Consider the following 18532-nt stretch of genomic DNA (forward strand, 5'->3'; position numbering starts at 1 on the left):
CTCGGCGCCTAGTAGCCGCTCTCCTCACGATCGGCGCCAGGATTTTAGTAGGCGCTCTCCCTCTCGTAGTTTCCCTAGGGTAGACGGGGTCTTTCTAGGGAGGGAAAAGTCCTTCCTCTTTTGCTGTTAAGAGTTTGTCTTCGTTTAGGAAGGAATGCGAGATGAGACAAGAATTTTCGGATAAGCGTCCTTCTATTACGACTCGTCGTTCTCCTGTACGCCGCTCTACTTTGGAATCTTCTCCTCATTCAAGACGTTTGTCTCCTTCATCGCACTGTACCCCAGCTAGGAAATCATCTAAGGATTCTCATAAGGATCCTCATCCTCGTTCTCCTCTTCAAGAAGACCAGGAAGCCTCTGAGGAAGAAACTAATACATCGGCAGCAGTTTCTTCGTACAAGAAGCTCACAGAGCTTCTCCTTCAGGAGTTCGGAGAGTCTTTGAGCCCTACTGCTCCTCCTTCTCCACACTCGTTGTTCTCCACAGCGAAAGCAACGAAAGGATCTTCGTGTGTGAGAATGAAACTGACTCTTTCTATGAAGAAAGCGCTCAAGAGTTCGGTTCATGGATGGTAACTAAGAAGAAGCGGGGAAAACTATGTTTGCCTTCCTCCCCCCGTCGAAGCTTTCAAGGACGGACAGGATTTTGGTATGAGACAGGAGAACCCTTGGGACTGGGCCTTCCGTCTTCAGCTGACGCAGATTTTCGGCACTAGTAGACGCCACTAGAAGATCAGCTTTGAATTCGGCCAAAACTACGTGGGCAATGAATGAAATAGATCACATTCTAAAAGCATTTTAGAGTCTTGGAAGTTTTCAACTTTCTCGATTGGTCCCTCGGAGTCCTAGCCAAGAAAACTCAAGGACCGGACACGTTTTCTCCGGAGGATTTGAATTGTGTCTTCTCCTGTATGGATAAATCTGTGAGGGATGGGGCCAGCGAAATAGCTTCACTATTTGGAGCAGGGGTCTTGAAGAAAAGATCAGTATTTTGCTCATTTTTAACAAAGTCTGTTCTCACATGCTCAGAGATCGTCTTTGCTTTTTGCCCCTCTCTCTACGCAGCTGTTTCCTAAACACCTGGTTCAAGACATTTCGAAGGCTCTCTCTGCCAAAGCTACGCAAGGAAGCCGCGCCCTACCTTCCAGACTAAGACGAAGAAAGCTAAGCCGACCTCTCAGGAACCCTTTCGAGGGGCTTCTACCTCTAGATCCTCTTCGTTCAGAGGTCGGAAACCAAATAGAAGAGGGAGGACTTTTACGAAGTCAATCAAACCTCCCAAGTAAGACTCAAGTCCTTCAGACAACTGTAGGCGCCAGGCTTTTACAGTTTGCAGAAGTCTGGGCCCAGAAAGACGGCAGATGCCTGGACCCTGTCAATTTGAGGAAGGGCTATCTCATCCCGTTCTCTTCGAGGCCTCCCTGACGAATACCCCGAGGGAGTTGACGGCCAGATACAGGGACCCCCACCTCATGAATCAAGCCCTCCGACTAGCGGTAGATCAGATGCTGGAAAACAAAAAGGAGGCGATCGAACTAGTGGCAGATTCATCTTTCGGCAGGCTTTTACAACCGCCTGTTCCCAGTTACCGAAATCCTCAGGGGGATGGAGACCGGTGTTGGACGTAAGCGCCCTGAACTTCTTCGTCGAAAAGAAGAAGTTCACGATGGAGACCACTGCCTCGGTGTTAGCAGCAGCACTCCGTCCAGGGGACTGGATGGTGTCCTTGGACTTACAGGACGCTTACTTCCACGTACCAATCCATCCTTCCTCGAGGAAGTTTCTAAGATTCCTGATGGGGGGAAGAATCTTCCAATTCAGGGCCCTGTGTTTTGGCCTCTCTACGGCCCCCCAAGTCTTTACGGCCATCATGAGGAATGTAGCACAATGGCTTCACCTAGAAGGGGTGAGGATTTCACTCTATCTCGACGATTGGCTTATAAGCGGGCCAATTCCATGAGACGTTGTATGAAGGACTTGAAAGAAAAAGCAAAAAACCTGGAGATTGGATTATTCCTTAGGACTTCTGGTTCAATATAGCAAAGAAGTCAAGTCTTGATTCCCGCGCAAAGAGTGAGGGTTTATTCTGGGGATCCAGATGAACTCTCTGAGTTTTCGGGCTTTTCCGTCACAGGAGAGGATAGCCCGGGGACTCGAAAAAAGTAACAACTTCTAGGGAAAGAAGTATGCACAGTGAGGGAGTGGATGAGTCTGCTTAGGACGCTCTCCTCACTGGAGCAATTTGTTTCCCTAGGAAGGTTGCACCTCAGACCGCTCCAATTCTTTCTTCATCGGAATTGGAGTCGTCCTTCTCAGGATTTGAAGTTCTCCCTGTCAATTTCTCATCAAATCAAGAAGGAGTTAGCATGGTGGGCGGATCCCAACAAGTTCTCACAGGGACTGCCTCTTCAATCCCAGAACCCCAGCCTGGTGTTGTTCTCCGATGCATCGGAAACAGGTTGGGGGGTGACTCTGGGAACCAAGGAGGTGTAGGAACCTGGGTGGGGACAGTCTTCCTGGCACATCAACAGGAAAGAACTAATAGCCGTGTGCTTGCTCTGAAGGAGTTCGAGTCAGATGTGACAGGAGCAGTTGTGCAAATAAACTCGGACAACACCACGCTCTGGCATACATCAGGAAACAGGGGGGGACGCATTCCTTCTCTCTGTACGAAACAGCAAGAGATCTTCTTCGGTGGACAGGAACAGAAGAAAGGGGGATAAAACTTCTCACCAGATTCGTACAGGGAGAAGGAATGTAAAGGCAGATCTCCTCAGCAGGAAAGATCAGGTCCTTCCCACAGAGTGGACTCTGCACCAAGATGTTTGCCAGAGCCTTTGGAAGTTGTGGGGCAGGCTTCTCTTAGACCTGTTTGCAACTTCAAAGAACAAAAGACTGGATCTGTATTGCTCGCCCATCTCGGATCCAGGAGCAATAGGGATAGACGCTCTCCTACTCGATTGGAAAGGACTCGATGTATACGCGTTTCCCCCCTTCAAGATTCTGGGGTTGACTTTAAAAAAAGTTCGCAGAGTCAGATTCCGCGAGGATGACTTTGATAGCTCCCTTTTGGCCAGCACAAGATTGGTTCACAGAGGTGCTGGAATGGCTAGTGGATTTTCCAAGATCTCTTCCTCTAAGGAGCTCCACTTCGACAGGTACCACAAAAACCTCCCCGCTCTCAGTCTGACTGGCTTCAGACTGTCCAGAAACTGGTCAGAGCGAAAGGCTTTTCGTCAGCAGCTGCTAAGGCAATCGCTAGAGCAAGGAGGTCTTCCACCTTACGAGTGTACCAGTCGAAGTGGGATGTCTTCAGAAGATGGTGCAAGAGGAAATAACGTTTCCTCTTCCAGTACCTCTGTGAATCAAATTGCAGACTTTCTTTTTATTCTTAAGACAAGAATGTGGCTTAGTCGTTTCGACGATTAAAGGCTATCGTAGTATGTTGGCGAATGTCTTCAGGCACAGGGCCTCAACTTATCGAAAGATAAGGACCTACTGGACCTTATTAGGTCTTTTGATACAACGAAAATGCAGTCTCCTAAGACACCAGCTGGAATTTGGATGTAGTCCTTCAATTCCTTGGGTTCCTCTAGTGTTTGAACCCCCTAATTCAGCCTCATTCAGAGACCTTACCAGGAAGACTCTGTTTTTGATGGCTCTAGCTTCCGACAGAAGAGTGAGTTGAGCTTCAGGCGATTGATGGTAATGTGGGTTTTAAGGAGGACTCTCTTCATTTGCTCTTTCCTTCCTGGTTTTGTCTGCAAAGAATGAGAACCCATCAAGTCCATGGCCCAAGAACTTCGAGATTCGTGGGTTATCTTCTTTGGTAGGAGAAGAAACCGAGAGAACTCTTTGCCCAGTGAGAATGGTGAAATAAACTTACCTTAGAAGAAAAGAGCAACTGAAAGCCAACCGAGAGGTCCTGTGGTGTTCAGTAAAAGACCCTACTCATCCATTGTCGAAGAACGCATTGTCCCTTCTTCTTGAGAAGCCTCATCAAAGAAGCACACGGATCCTGCAGAGAAGAACATCTTAGGCTTCTTAAAGTGAAAGCACACGAAGTAAGAGCCATAGCAACTTCTTCTCTTGCTTTCAACAAGAATATGTCCGTGCGAAAATCCTGATGGAGACAACATTCTGGAGATGTCAGCCAGTGTGCGCGAACCACTACTTACGTGATGTGAGAATCACTTACGAAAAATGCTTCGCCTTGAGCCCGTACGTATCTGCGGATTCAGTGCTGGGGCAGGGAGCTGGAACTCATCTGTTTAGTAGTATAAATTTTTTCCCCTTGTATTTGTTGTTGTTGGTTGCCTTAAAGAGGATGCATGAAGGCATCTCTTTAGGTCGTAATACTAATCTTTAGTAGTTTGGTTAGGTGGTCTGATGAGTGTGGCTCCTTGCAGTAGTAGTGGTTAGGACCTGTTAAGATAGGGACGAACTCCCTTTAACAGGATCCGACTTGGATTCTACACACAAAGGGATCATATATCCCAGTGGTAGATCCGAGAGTCTTTCAGCATCAGGTCACGTCCTAGCTGTAGCTCTCCAGGAACGCAGACTCAGAGACAGTATCAATGAAAGTCTTCTGCATGAACAGGTAAGAACCAAGGTTATTATATCCTACAACATCAGTCGTTTCTTATCTCTCCTTATTACTTTAGCTGTCTCTTACCCTCCACCAAGCGGGTTGCCAAGTCAGCTAAGTATATATCTGGCAGGGAAGTCATGTACAAAAATGATATGTTAAACTACAATAAAGTTTTGTACATACTTACCTGCAGATATATACGTCTAATGGCCCACCCAGCCTCCCCTCAGGAGACAGGTGAAAGAAAAAATCTGGCTGGAGAGATAGATTGGTTCATACACCCGCCAACCCAGCGGCGGGTAAGGTAGACCAACTGACCTACCTGTCGCGGTGTGGCCGCGAGAGATTTGAAATTCTGTTGGAACGTCGGAGACTATAGCTAAGTATATATCTGCCAGGTAAGTATGTACAAAACTTTATTGTAGTTTAACAATATCATTTTTATTGATTAGGGATGTTTAAAGCCTTTGAAAATAAACTTTTTTGAGTTGTCTTCATTAGTGCTTTGGATTGTTGAAATATTTGAGATAGAAATTATTATGAATATGTAATGAATCAGAAACTAAGCTACCCTCTGGAAATTAGTTTGTGGATCACATAATCTGTGCCTGGTTATGTTCTTATGTCTGTGATCGAATTTGTGTAGTATTTTGTTATTATTTCATCTTATTCCTGGTATATATTGACATTGTTTTTTTAATCTTTCTGTTAGTTCATATCTAAAAAAAAGCAGTAACCTTAGCAAATGTCATCTTGTTTTTATTCTAGTGTTAGCATATTAAGTTTAGGCTATATTCATTGCTCTATTAACATATCATCCTTGGAGTGCAAGGTATTGGTATTTCTTAGTCAGCCATACAGTACTCCAAAGTGGCCATCCTTAAATGAATGACCTGACTAAACTACTTCATGGCACATCAGTCAGTTACCTAATGGGAAAATGTAGATTCAGATCTGCCTTCTTGAAGTCAAATTCTTCTACAGATATATTAGTATAGATACAGAATAACAGCCAGTGTCATGTTAGGGAACTCATCAAGACACTTTGGAGAATATGGCTGATTGTTGCTGTAATTGCAATCTACATGAAGGCCTCAGATACTACCAAGCAACCCTAAAAATTCTTTGTTTGTCAGTTTCTTTGTAAGGTTAACTTAGTCAGCCGTTGACATTTTAAGTAGTAATTTTGCCTTACTTGTCTTAATTTTAAGGTTATTTTGCTGGGTTTTCTCAGTAATATAGATGTAGCTCAAATGTTCACTAACCCTACATATTATTGATACCCGTACGACTGCCACAGATAGACATACAACCATGCAAACTAAGCTTAGAGCAGACTGCTAATCATTCCCCCTAGACTAAGTTGTCATATGTTACTTGCATGTGTACATTATATGCAGTAAATTTTTTGGTAATTTTCATATTTACATTTCCTTTGGAAAAGATTAGCTGGAACCTTCGAATAGGACTGTCCTCCCCTGTATTGGCAGGTGTGACATATACCAATGAGCTCTATTCAGATGGTTTGTTGTATTTTTGTCATTCCACATTTCCATTATGTTATGTTCATCTTTTCTCTGGTTGCTTCTGATTTTCACCCCTTCTTAATTTGAGCATTGGCAACAATGCTTTCTTCTCTTTCACTTTCCTCTAATGCTACTCACATCCTGTATTTTGTGGGGCAAGGAATGTTTCTCTTGAACAGCTACCATTTTGTGTGCTTGTTAGTTTCAGTTTTGTGGCTTGGGTCAGATCTATATGACAGTACAGACCTTACAGACCTTATAGCTCGTTCGGGTTTCCCCAGGTCCCTCAGTGTGAGGCATCTTCTAGTATATTTTGCATCTTCCAATCTTGGATAGTCTGGGATGCAGCTTAGATATTATTTGTTGAGCTTATTCTTAAACATATCAATCCTCACTCCTGATATGTTCCTCAGATGAGCTGGCAACGCATTGAATAGACGCTGCATTGTCGATGCTGGTGTGTAGTGGATTAATGTCCTGTGTGTTCTCCTTAGTTTTCCTGGTATAGTTTTGGGCACTATTAATCTTCCTCTGCTTGCTCTTTCTGATATTTAGCTCCATGATGATTTTGGCAGAGCAGACTATTGTCACTGTCCTATCACAGGATATTTTACACTTCTGATTTTGACACTGGAGAGCATTTATAAATCTTCCTGCTTGAGATTTGCATTGATTTTTAGGAAGCACTAATAGTCCTTCTGTACTTTTCGTAAGTTTTCTAAACTTAATTAGCCTAAATGATCCCCCCCTATGTAATTCTACCTCAAGCCCCTCCAGATGTTGGGACTGCTTTCCAGGCTTGGTGGATCAGCCTCCTAGTTTGTAAAGGCCTCTTGGCTATGTTGTCACTAAGGAAACAAACTAAAAGTTTAGAGCTGCTCCAGTGACAACTCAGAATTCATAAGGGATCTTAAAGTCATGAAATTCTAGTGACCTTTTTGCATAAGTAAAATGAGGTAAATTTAGAGACACTTAGGGCAGGTCCAAGTAATTCAAGCCTCTATATGACAATTATCTCCAACATCCTTAAAGCCCCACACCTTAGGTGAGTTTCTCTCAAAAATGCAAATCATAATTGTGACATGGTCTACAGAGATGAAGATAGAGTTAGGAGTCCCATTTCAATGAAAGCTTCTATATATGAATTCCCTTAGTTCTGTTCTTATGAGGAAAAAGATTTGATGGTAGATTAGTTTTCTAAGGACAATCCAGTCCCTTCTCTATCTCTGAGCACTTGTATGACTTGCCTCACATAAAGTAGGGCTGATATAATTGGCTCCCATGTCTACTGAGGTGGTGGTCAGTCCTGCCTTCAGCAGGGATCTAGTAGGTTCTTTGTTGGGTAGACTGGCATCTGATCCCATTTTTGCAGTTGCTGGTAAATTTCTGTAATTTTCTGACAGTTGATTTACTTACCAATGATAAGGAAATTTTGATACATTAGGCTGATGTATTCATTCCCATTAGTTGCTATTGTAAATATGGAGGTGCAAGACAAAATCACTTGCCTTCTTTGATTGAGAGGTACATGAGGTTGCTGGTGGCCTTCTTTGGTGTGAATAGAATACTAATTGAAGCCAAAGAAGAGACATCTACAGTGTATTGCTCTTTGTTAGACAAGGTACTGTATCTTTGGAAGAAATATGATAGAGAAGGTGATCAATTATTGGGATGAATTCGTCAACCCTTGGAAGCTCCTTGCTTTCAGTGGATTTCAGGGAATGAATTTGGCATTTTCTAGGAATGAATATGGCATAATCTATAAGAAATGCTTAGTCATTCTTAGATGGAGTATTACACATTTCAACACCTTTGGAGGTTTCAGTTCACTGTTCATTTTGAAAGTGAAAGCAAGTCATCATTTATACAGTTTTGAAAGTACCAATACACTTCAACTCAGAATAGTATTGTCTCTTTCTGCCTATTCTATAATTATGAATTTGAACACCATTGAAAAGCTCATTATGCAACCTCCTCTTCTTGGCCATGTAGCCATGGTTTCCTTTACAATGTGTATAGGTTGCTATCACAAATTCATTGCCTTTGTCATTCCTTTTGCTTTTTAGCTGAAACCCTTTATTAGCTTCTGTGTTGTTGAATTCCTATATAATGCCTATAGTTGACAAGACATACTTATCATTTTGTAATAAGTAGTCAGAAATAAAAAAAATGATTTTGGCTTCTTTTCAGCTGAAGAATCTTTGCATGTTATTTATGTACACACATTTTATGCTCTACATTACAATCCCTTAAACAGGACCCCAGGAAGGAGTTAGGTGTGGAACCAGTCCCTACAGTAGATCAACTGCTCTCTCAGCTTGGTTTAGCCACACTCTTCAATTCTTTAAATCAAAATATCTTTGGAACTTTGCAAAATTTGTGCTTTCCATTTACCAATCTGGTAAGTAAGGAAATATTTTATTATCATGTAGAGCATATCACTGCATCCAGTAAAAGATCACAGACTTTGAAAACCTGTTAGGATAGATTGAAATACTTAAATGAATTTCTTTCAAATATACCTCACAAGACAGAAATGATAATGATGAAAGGTTATATCATAAACACAATTTTTTTTTCCCAAGAATAGTACATGTCTCATACATGTAATTTAAATTATGTGACTCATTAAGGACATACTTTTCCGTGAAAAAAAAGTTGGTTACTGCGCTAAGGTTAACTTTGGTAGAATTAAGAAGTATATTTTTTTCCTTCAGCCAAGCTGTCCCTCTCTATTCCTGTTGATCTCCACATTGCACTTTGCAGAATTACCCAACGCCCTATTCGCTGGTTGCTCGATTCAAAGCCAATGAACTCCCAGGTCTTTCTAGTCATCATGATGCCAGTGTTATCACATTTTACATGAATCTAACACCAAAAGATGAATATGAGGTGAGTAGTTGTTGAAATTATCCCACCTTGTGATCTGATTTTTAACCACAGACAACTTTAGTAACAAACTAAAGAGTACGATGAATATCTTGCATAATAATTACAGCGTTCACACTTATTTTTGAAGCCATTAACTTTACTTATGAGAAACCTTACGCTCATTAGAATGCTGTTCATTATTCCATTAGACTTTGTTTTTCATGTTGAAGAACTAACATCAGTGTATTGCATATAACATTGAATTTTTATTTGCTGGATAGATATGGATGACTTTTTCATTGATACTAGCTACAAAATAAGCTATTTATAGTTTTTATTTTTATTCCAATTAAAGGATAAACAGCATTTCTGGTCTAAATCTGACTGGAACCATAGCAAAATATTTATGTTTACCATATTTGCGAGCATACTTGGCACTATATTTTACTAAAATGGTCAAGAACGTTTTGGTGTATTTAAAAGTGAAGGTCAAGTGTACATACAATGTTAAGTTTAAGGTATGAGCAGCTGGTTCGGATGAAAAGTCATAAATTTCACTCTCAGACATAAACAAAAACTACAGTGGGCAACTATCTTTAACATTTCTAATAGTTATGTATCTATCAATATCTCTACGTATTGAGCACTGGTTTATAACCCTTCATTAGATTAAGCCTCTTAACCTCTGACAATGTAGAAAGTTCATTATCTGCAGTACAGTGTATGTAACCTATTAGTACTGATCTGATTTGATTTAATTTTATGAAATTTAGGCTGTCAAGCCAAGCACTTGGTCACTTTCGGTCACTCAGCACTTAAGAATGTGAATGTTTTTTGTATGCCATACAGCATAAATGGCAATGTTGTAATATATGTTTGATAGACTTAAAATTATATAGCATCAGTAATATAGTACATGTGATGAAGAGAAAGATTGTGTAGATTAGTCAGACTGATGTCTGGTTGACTGTAAATTTGTTTCTATTGTAAGACTGTATTATGCTGTAGTGATAGCTTTTTTGCAAACTACACAACATAAATAACCAATTTTGCTTTACTATCATATACAAGTCTTGAAATTATAGTATCAGGCAGAGTGCTAACATACAGAGATGACAAGAGATAGTTAGGCAAAGGAGTTCACCATAATTCTGAAAAATGCATATTTTTGTACAGGCAGGCTCCTAACATGACTAAAAATATAAAATTTACTATTTATTCTCCTTGCATATTTCTAGTAGTATATTAGACCTCATATTCATAGATGTTCCAGCTTTTGTCAAGTTCAAGGTCTGTGAGTATGTATGCACTTCTGCCCATTGTGATGTACATCTGTCAATCAATATATCTCTAATGCTATCATTAGAAATGTGGTCTGTCTGCAATCCACAGCCAATTGGGATTGTATTATTAAAGCTTGTCAGGCATTTCATATATCAGATCCAGGTACCAAGAAGAAATAAAGTGAAATGCTGATGGCTATTTTAGTAAAGTGTTGCTAGGAAGGGCATCAAGATTAGTTCAAATGACCAGCCATGGTTTGATGACACATGTAGATGTGCCTACCATGGCAAACAGACCAAATTCAGAACATTGAGGATGAGATCATTTGCTGAAGAATTTCACCATTTTTGTTGAGCATCACCATGCTGCCAATAGAAGTTACCATGCTGCTGAGAGAGATTACAATAATTCCTTAAATTGATTGTATGGTGTTTTTACGATTACATGGAACCAGTGGTTATTCAGCAACGGGACCAACGGCTTTACGTGACTTCTGAACCACGTTGAGAGTGAACTTCTATCACCAGAAATACACATCTCTCACTCCTAAATGGAATAGCTGAAAATCAAACTTGCGACCACCGAGGTGGGACGCCAACACCATACCAACCACGCCACTGAGGCACCAATAATTCCTTAAAGAGGAAATGTAAGGAATTATTTGGTCTCATGTGTGGTAGACCAAATTGGTATCTTCTATCAGTAGGTCTTCCATTCCATCATTACTAACAGATGATGGTGGATTGATTACTGGTCCTAAGGAAAAGGCTGAACCAGTTCATCAAGCTTATGAAGTTGAGTAATCAGCTGAGGATGCCCCTCACCCCGATACTTGTTGTTCTGCACATATCCTTACAGAATTTGCATTTGACTTGATCTGGGGACATTAAAAATATTCTTGATAATTTTGAAAATGGGGTTGAAGATCATCCTGATGGTTTCTTCTCTTTGCTTGTTAAAAAGGGGTCTAGTAAATTGTCATCCAAGATTAGTAGATATTTGAGAATTATGTCGAAGTAATAACTTGTAGACGAATGCAAACTTAGTATGTAACACAATAGTACCTGTTCGAATGAGTAGCATATCTGTAGATTGCAGATATGCCACTGACCAATTTCTATTCTACCCGCGCTCTCCAAAGTTGTCAAAATTTTTAAGCCACTTTAGAGGTACATATGTAGAATTCAAAGAATTGTAGGCTGATAGCCAATATGCCTATAGGAAGCAGTTAGGTATTTGCGATGCTCTTTTACGTTTGACATGCCATTTGAAAGAGAACCTTGATAAGATTTTGAGTGTAGAGTGATTCAAATAGATTTTAGTGTTCCTTTTGATTTAGTAAATTGTAAGGCACTTATATATAAATTTCAGAATTGGAGTGGGTGAATATGTTATAGGATTACGCCAAGATTTCATTACAGGTAGGCAGCAGAGTTGGTGTAGTAGATTGAATCTATAGTGAACCAAGACCTATTGTGTCTGCAGTTCCACTGGGTAGTGTTCTTGGTCCACTGTTAAATTTAGTGTATACAAGTGATATGATTGTTAGCCAGGAAAAATGAGTAATTTTCAATCAATTTGTATTTTTCATGGTTAACAAACCTGAGGTCTTAACAATAAGATAATCTTCTAGTGCCAGCTGGAAACCAAATAAAAAAACAATCAAAGATTGTAAAGCAAAGAATCTGTGCTTGTTTGTACAGTGGCAGCTGGCAACTCATGCATATACGAGGGTGGATGGAACTCTGCTAAATGAGTCTGAAGCTTTAACTTTTTGTCACTTTTAACTCGTCTTACTTTTGACAAATCTCTAATGAAAGTGTCAGTCAGCAAATGCTGCACTGATGTTAGTTGCACGCAATGCCTCATATACTTATAAATGATAAAATCAGTGCATCCTGTTTTAGGTCATTTGTCCTTCCTTTACAACAATACATACTGTTCTCCAGTGTGGATGTCTGCCTCTGCCAGAGATTTATCACTTTTAGACAGTGGTTTGTGGTGGAAGGTTTCCGTTTCCTAACAGTAGCAGTTATGACTTGGACCATTTAGGGATGGTCTCTTGTTTTTCAATTTTTCACAAGTTGCATTTTACAGGGATCTTTCCCAATCACAAATGGTCCTTGATCCCCTTTTTCCTACTGAGGACGACCAGATTTGCTGAACAGCAGCATCAATATGCAGTAAATACGCCTCACTGTCAAACTTTTTATTCTACAGGCCCTTTATACCTGAAACCATTGGACTATGTAAGTCTCCCTGATGATGATGTGTAATTGGAACCTCAGAAGTTTCAAGTGAAGATGCATTGCATTACTACCCTAAAGCAGTTCCTCTTGTATTTGACAATTTATGTACATTTTTATCTATTTATCTATTAATTAGTTTTTTATTTTCTAAAGATTGATCTCTTCTTTCTGTTTTTCCTATTACTTCCTTCAATCAAACACCATACTATTCTGTGGAAGCTTGGTGTGTTCCATATGAATAGGGTTCATCTTTTCAGTAATAATATAATAATAATTTGAATATAGGAAGGTAAAAAGCCCCCAAAAAATTGATAATAGGAGGAACTATGATTATTAGAGAAATGAGGAGCTTCCCAAAATTGGTGTTCATCTTTTATGCTGGCACATATGGTTATTGATAAAATTTTTTTTTAAAATTACATAAAATCAAATCATGTGTACTTTAACATTATCATGCAATTCTTTCAGGGTGGAGAAGTCGAGTTCCCACAGCAAGAATGCCGAGTTAAGTCCGAGGTTGGTCATCTACTTATGTTCCCTGGTAGAATGACCCATCCAAAAATACTGCACAATGTCACTGATGGAATTCTTTATAAGGTCATGATATTCTCTGATGTCTTTTCTTCTGATGAGAAGAATCCTTCTTCCCAAAAACAGTAAATGTTCATATTTGAGGAAAGATAATTTAAGTTTTGAATTGAAAAAATCTACCATATAAATCACACCCAGTTACGTATTCTGTTTTCACTAAGGAATTTTTTAGTATCTTTGAGGTCTTTATAGTAATTAATTTAGACATTCAGTGTTAAAGGCCTGTTTTGCAATTTTGTAATGGTTGTAGTATTTTAGCTGATATTAGTAAATCATTTGTGTTAAGTACTTTTAAATGGGCATCTTAGATGAAGGAGCAAGTACAACTCTGTATTCTTTAATAATGCGAGTTCATTGTTTTAGGGTATCTTAAGAAAATGATAAATAAATAACATACTCGTACATTAATCTTTCCCATAGCTTGTTTAGTCTACTGGACACTCATCTCATTTGAGGGGTATTTGGATCTGAATGAGTTAATGAGATACTTTCAAATCTCAATAATTTTGTAGGTATTAGTATGTTGGTCAAGACACCCATAATATAATTGCTGTATGGAGAACATGTGCAGAAGAGTTCTCCAGTTTCATGGAATTTCTGGAGTTTTGCAGGTGGCATGAAAGAGATAGTAGGAACAATTCTCTTCAGGCTGACTAAACCCCTTCACCAACTTTTAGTATGTCATGTCCTCAAGGGTTGCAGACACTTGTAAGGCTGGTCCATTCCTGAAATAGCCAGAGTTGGTTTATCAGTTACCCTAGTGGGCCTACCACCAACAGTTTACTCCCTGTGCTTCCACTTCTTTTGTACTTTAAAGTCCTTTTTCTCAACATGAGGATGCACTTATAGATTTGACACACATCTTGAAGATAGCAATAATGTAGGGTTTTTGCTTTGTCACTGCAAAGTTGTAGGGCATTTCTAACATACCATATAGCTTTTCCATTTTGACACTGGGAACCAATTTGCAAATATTTGTGGAACCCATCCGTTGGGTGAATGTACTTTCCTCCTTTAAGGTGGAAGGTTAGTTTCTTTGAAAGTTTCAAACTTTTTACCTAATATGACCTTTAAAGACCTTGAGGTGATGCCATCAGTCAGGTGAAAGTATTTTCCTCCTTTCAGGTGGAAGGTTAATTCCTTTGAAAGTTTTACACTTACCTAATGTGGCCCTTAAAGACCTTGAGGTGATGTTAATCATTGACTCCTATCCTTTTGCAGTGGCTTTGTATACTGGGTAATATCTTGATATTCACTGAATTTCATTTCATTTTGAATGTCTGTTTAGGGTGGAGCAGTGAATACTTTTTGGACTTCTTGCTGCTACCATAGTTAAGGTCGTTTCCCTTGTGTTCCCCGTTCTACAGGTCTATCTATGAACAAGGACATATTTAACCCTAAATCAGGAGCCACACAGGAAAAGGTAAATGAAGTCAGCCTTGGAGTGGTAATAGCCCTACTGCTGACCAATACCTGGCTAAATGTAATTGTAGCAGATACACTGGTGTCTCTCTGGCACAACAGTATTTTATGTGATACTAAAAGTAGTGGAAAAGCCATTGAATCTTTGAATCTTGGGCAGAGAGGATCCTTAAATATTCCTGCCTTATCTCCAACTTGAAATACAGTTTCCACTGAATAAATATACATATATAGTCAACTTCTCATAGGTTAAGCCCTATGATGCATAAAAAAGGGGCATCCTCAGCTTGTATGTTAGGAAAAATACACATTGATTAAAAATTTGTGATATCACTCTGGTTCATAAATGCTATGATTTTATTGCCACCTTGAAGTCTATAGTAGATAAAATCGCGTGATTCTGCCATTTCATTAAATTAACCATTACTGAAACCATCATATTTTGGATTATTGGTAACATTGAAGTATGCCTATACCAGTTTTTGTGTACAGTATCTGGTCATAAGTTTCTCTGGTTAAGCATGCAGAAAATCACTACCTTAATTAAAGTCTACCATCTCTATTCTAAAGGAAGTGCAGTCCCTATATGGCCTAATAACTTACCAACATTGTACTATGTGACTTATCACAGCTTTTGTGGTTCACAAATGGGTAAACTTATTGGGAAAAGTTGTATTAAAATGACCCTGGAAAAAAAAAGAGATAACGATCCTTAAGTTAATAGCCAAGTCAAATGAAATATATGCCTGACCAGCATTTTTGATACATAAACCTGACAAATATATGTCTCCTATTTATCAGCTGTGTGAATTTACTTGTTTTTAGGGGTCCTGATTTCTTTTGTGAAGTTCCTGGAGGCCAAAAAATTATTGATATATTGTCCATACTTCATTCTGTTGGTCTTAAATGGTTCTGAATGAGTCATACCTATACTGTTCACCCACACAGCTGTGTTCCTTTGTATCTGGAATGTTTTACTAGGTCACCACTGACTGGTCCCATGACAATCTCTTTACACCAAGACTGTGTAGATCAGCCTGGTTGCTCTGTTAACTGTGTTTACAACAGACTTATTATAGTCTGTGATCACATCAGTAATAATCTGGTCTATTCTTAAATACCTTATTCTTTTTCCCACGACATGGCTCTAAAAGATGTTCTCAAAATCTATTTTTACTATTAAATTTCCTTTCCGGCTAAAAAATACAAATTTACAGAGATGTTTTTTGAGTTGGTTTCATCTTGTTCAGTTTGCTAAGAATTCTATAATCAACAGGATCATCTATATCATCTTCTGGAGATGTTTCATCAATATCATATCTGAAAAAAAGAAAAAAAAATAACTATAACATGACAAAAAAGGTGGTATAAAAGTAAAAACTAATTAACAACAAATAAATACTACAAGTAATAAGTAATTACAACAAATTAATAAAAATAGTCTATCCATATACTTAGTTATTATATGTATATGACTTACAAAGCATCTGTTCTTGGATTTTTATAGCATCTGAAGAGGGTTGACTTCCCCTACTGGTACTGGTCCTCACTGTTTTCAACTTGCTGCTACACAGTCTGTAAGGAATTTAAGAGGAAGTGTTTGCTTCTAATTACTGCTTTCCACTTACAATGGACCAGGCTTGCCATTGGTGGACATCCCCAACTTGCAAACTGCCTCTGCTCCTGTAATGGTGGACCATGCATCAGAGCCCCCTTCAGCATACTAGGAGATACAGAAGCTCTGGCCATCCTAGAATTCCCCAGAAAGCCTTCCTTTGCCACCTTCAAGGTGCATCTGACTACAACTTTTGATTCCTCTGCTCCTCCTGTAACTGCTACTTTGAGTCCTGGGTCTTGGCATTGCAACAATGTCTCTGGCTGCTGTAACAGAGACAGAAGCAGCAAAACCGAGAGTGCTGGTGCACTTCTTGCTCCTTCTATTTGTTCTCGCACTGTTCAAGGGGCAGAGAACTTTTCTATTACAACAGCCAGACATTGTTGCAATGCAAAGACCCAGGACTCAAAGTAGCATTTACAAGAGGAGATGAGGAACCAGAGGTTGTAGTCAGATGGATGTTGAAGGTGGCAAAGGAAGGCTTCCTGGGCAATTCTAAGGATGGCCAGAGCCTTCTGTAACTCCCAGTATGCTGAAGGTGGCTCTGGAGTATGATCCAGCATTACAGGGGCAGAGGCAGTCTGGATATTGGGAATGTTTACCAAGGAGAATCCTGGTCCATTGTGAGTGGAAAGTAATAATTAGAAGCAAACATTTCCCCTCTTAAACTTCTTACAGACTGTGTATCAATAAGTTGAAAGCAGTGAAGACCAGTAACAATATGGGAGGTCACCCCTCTTCATGACATGGCCCAAAACAAGAGGTGTGGGAGTTTATAAAGGGAGGTGTATCACCTCTCAACATTACCGATTATCCTTCTAAGGGCCTCTCTCATTTTGAAGCAGGACAGTTCTGGGAACATTGCACACAGCCACACCAAGTTGTGAGGAGAAAAAATTAATACTAGCAACAGAGAAGCAGTGGTGCTTGACTTGCAGGCAGGTAGGAGTACAAAAATCAAGGTAATCTGCCAGGTGCATGGGAAGTACTCTTCTCCCACCACCACACACACACACCTATCAGCTTAAACCTTCAACTACTTCTTAACAAGCGAGATATGTTGTTCTCAGAAATGCCACTCACCCTACAGGAGGGGTGATGGTCACGACTCCAGTTTGTGGAATTGATACATCAAGAAGAGGGCTAACAATTCCTGTTTTGCAACTGATAACTGGTGAAAGCTTCTCCCCAGGCACAGCAGAGAGAATGTGCCTCTTGTGTCTATATTATCTTGGTTCCTCAGAACTAGCTCAGCAAGGCCATGGGCTAGGATGTGATCATCCTCCATGCTTGGTACTGATCCATCTAAACCAGCCACTGTCTAGTGCAGCAGTCATGGCTATTCTGGTCACCCACATGCAGTAACGAATCCAGTTTTCCTGGATTAGTTGCTAGTTGGCATGTTTATGGTAGCCAAGCACCAATTTCAGCAACCATGGCTTGCTTCCTGTACTTGGGCATAATATATGAAACAGGCATTCATTAGGAGGGAGGAATCTTCCCAGTCTGTAGGAACAGAGGGTTCGACCCTGAGCCACATTTTCCAAAATGTCTCTGCGAACAAGTTGCAGAGACAATTTGGAAAATGCTGTGCTCATTTGTGAGTACAATGGCCTCTGAGAAGCTTTATGGCTAGCCTTCCTGCATTTGGTCTTGTCTGTGAGTGAACATCGTGGTTTGCTGTTAATACTGCACCTCATTCTTGCTGCCTTGGTCACCATTTGCTGATGGAGTGCTGGAGATTGTAGATTAGTTGATTGCTAGATCTAAGAATTCTTTAGTTTCCAGACATTATCAAAGCTTTTTCTAACACCTTTTACACATTAGAGAATTACTGTTTACCCTTTATGTGACCTCCCAGTGGCAAATCTATATAGGGAAAAAGATTTTCTCTTCCAATGAGGCAGTGGCCATGAAGTCATTGCCGTGGTTTATCTCCAGGCATCATTGTGCTTTATGGCTGAACACAGCAACCTCTCCCTTTTCTGGACAAGGCAAAGTACAGGAGGATGCTGGTGTTGTTAGAAGGGTGCTTGACCTTCCTCTTTCATCAGTCAAAGAACCTGTGGGCTAACTTGGTGCACAGGATACCCTGCAGTTTGTAGCCCTTCTGCACCAGGTTGCAACTTTGAGAGCAGTCTCCCAGAGAAATAGGTCATAATATGTACACTTTAAACTTTGTTTTTAAAGAGCAAAATTGAGGTAGCAGTTGCAAACCTACATTCTGACCTCCAGGACAGATTTTTTTTACTGTACAGCAACTTTCATGACATACCTGGCATCCTCAAAAGTCACTCCAAATAAGCAACACAACAACATTGGGGGTTTGAATTGTCTTTCTTTTGGAAGGAGCCAGGAATCTTCCTTCCCCTTCATACAGC

General features: G+C 39.9%; 2 protein-coding genes across 3 annotated transcripts in view; one reads left to right on the top strand and one right to left on the bottom strand.

Annotated features, from left to right (window-relative positions):
• LOC135217265 (procollagen-lysine,2-oxoglutarate 5-dioxygenase 1-like) overlaps window positions 1-14334 on the top strand; it is a 50532-nt gene extending 36198 nt beyond the window's left edge. For both annotated transcript variants that reach the window (XM_064253005.1, XM_064253006.1), the window contains 3 exons: window positions 8377-8520; window positions 8886-9011; window positions 12992-14334. In XM_064253005.1, the coding sequence (XP_064109075.1) occupies window positions 8377-8520; window positions 8886-9011; window positions 12992-13183 (462 nt within the window). In that variant the 3' untranslated portion in view covers window positions 13184-14334. The remainder of the gene's footprint in view (window positions 1-8376; window positions 8521-8885; window positions 9012-12991) is intronic.
• A 1359-nt stretch (window positions 14335-15693) lies between these two features.
• The window catches only part of LOC135217267 (N-alpha-acetyltransferase 40-like), a 48401-nt gene continuing 45562 nt past the window's right edge, over window positions 15694-18532 (bottom strand). The window contains exon 6 of the mRNA XM_064253008.1: window positions 15694-15856. Coding sequence (XP_064109078.1) covers window positions 15748-15856 — 109 coding nt within the window. The 3' untranslated portion in view covers window positions 15694-15747. The remainder of the gene's footprint in view (window positions 15857-18532) is intronic.

This window comes from Macrobrachium nipponense, chromosome 7 (assembly GCF_015104395.2).
Source record: "Macrobrachium nipponense isolate FS-2020 chromosome 7, ASM1510439v2, whole genome shotgun sequence".
NCBI lineage: Eukaryota > Metazoa > Arthropoda > Malacostraca > Decapoda > Palaemonidae > Macrobrachium > Macrobrachium nipponense.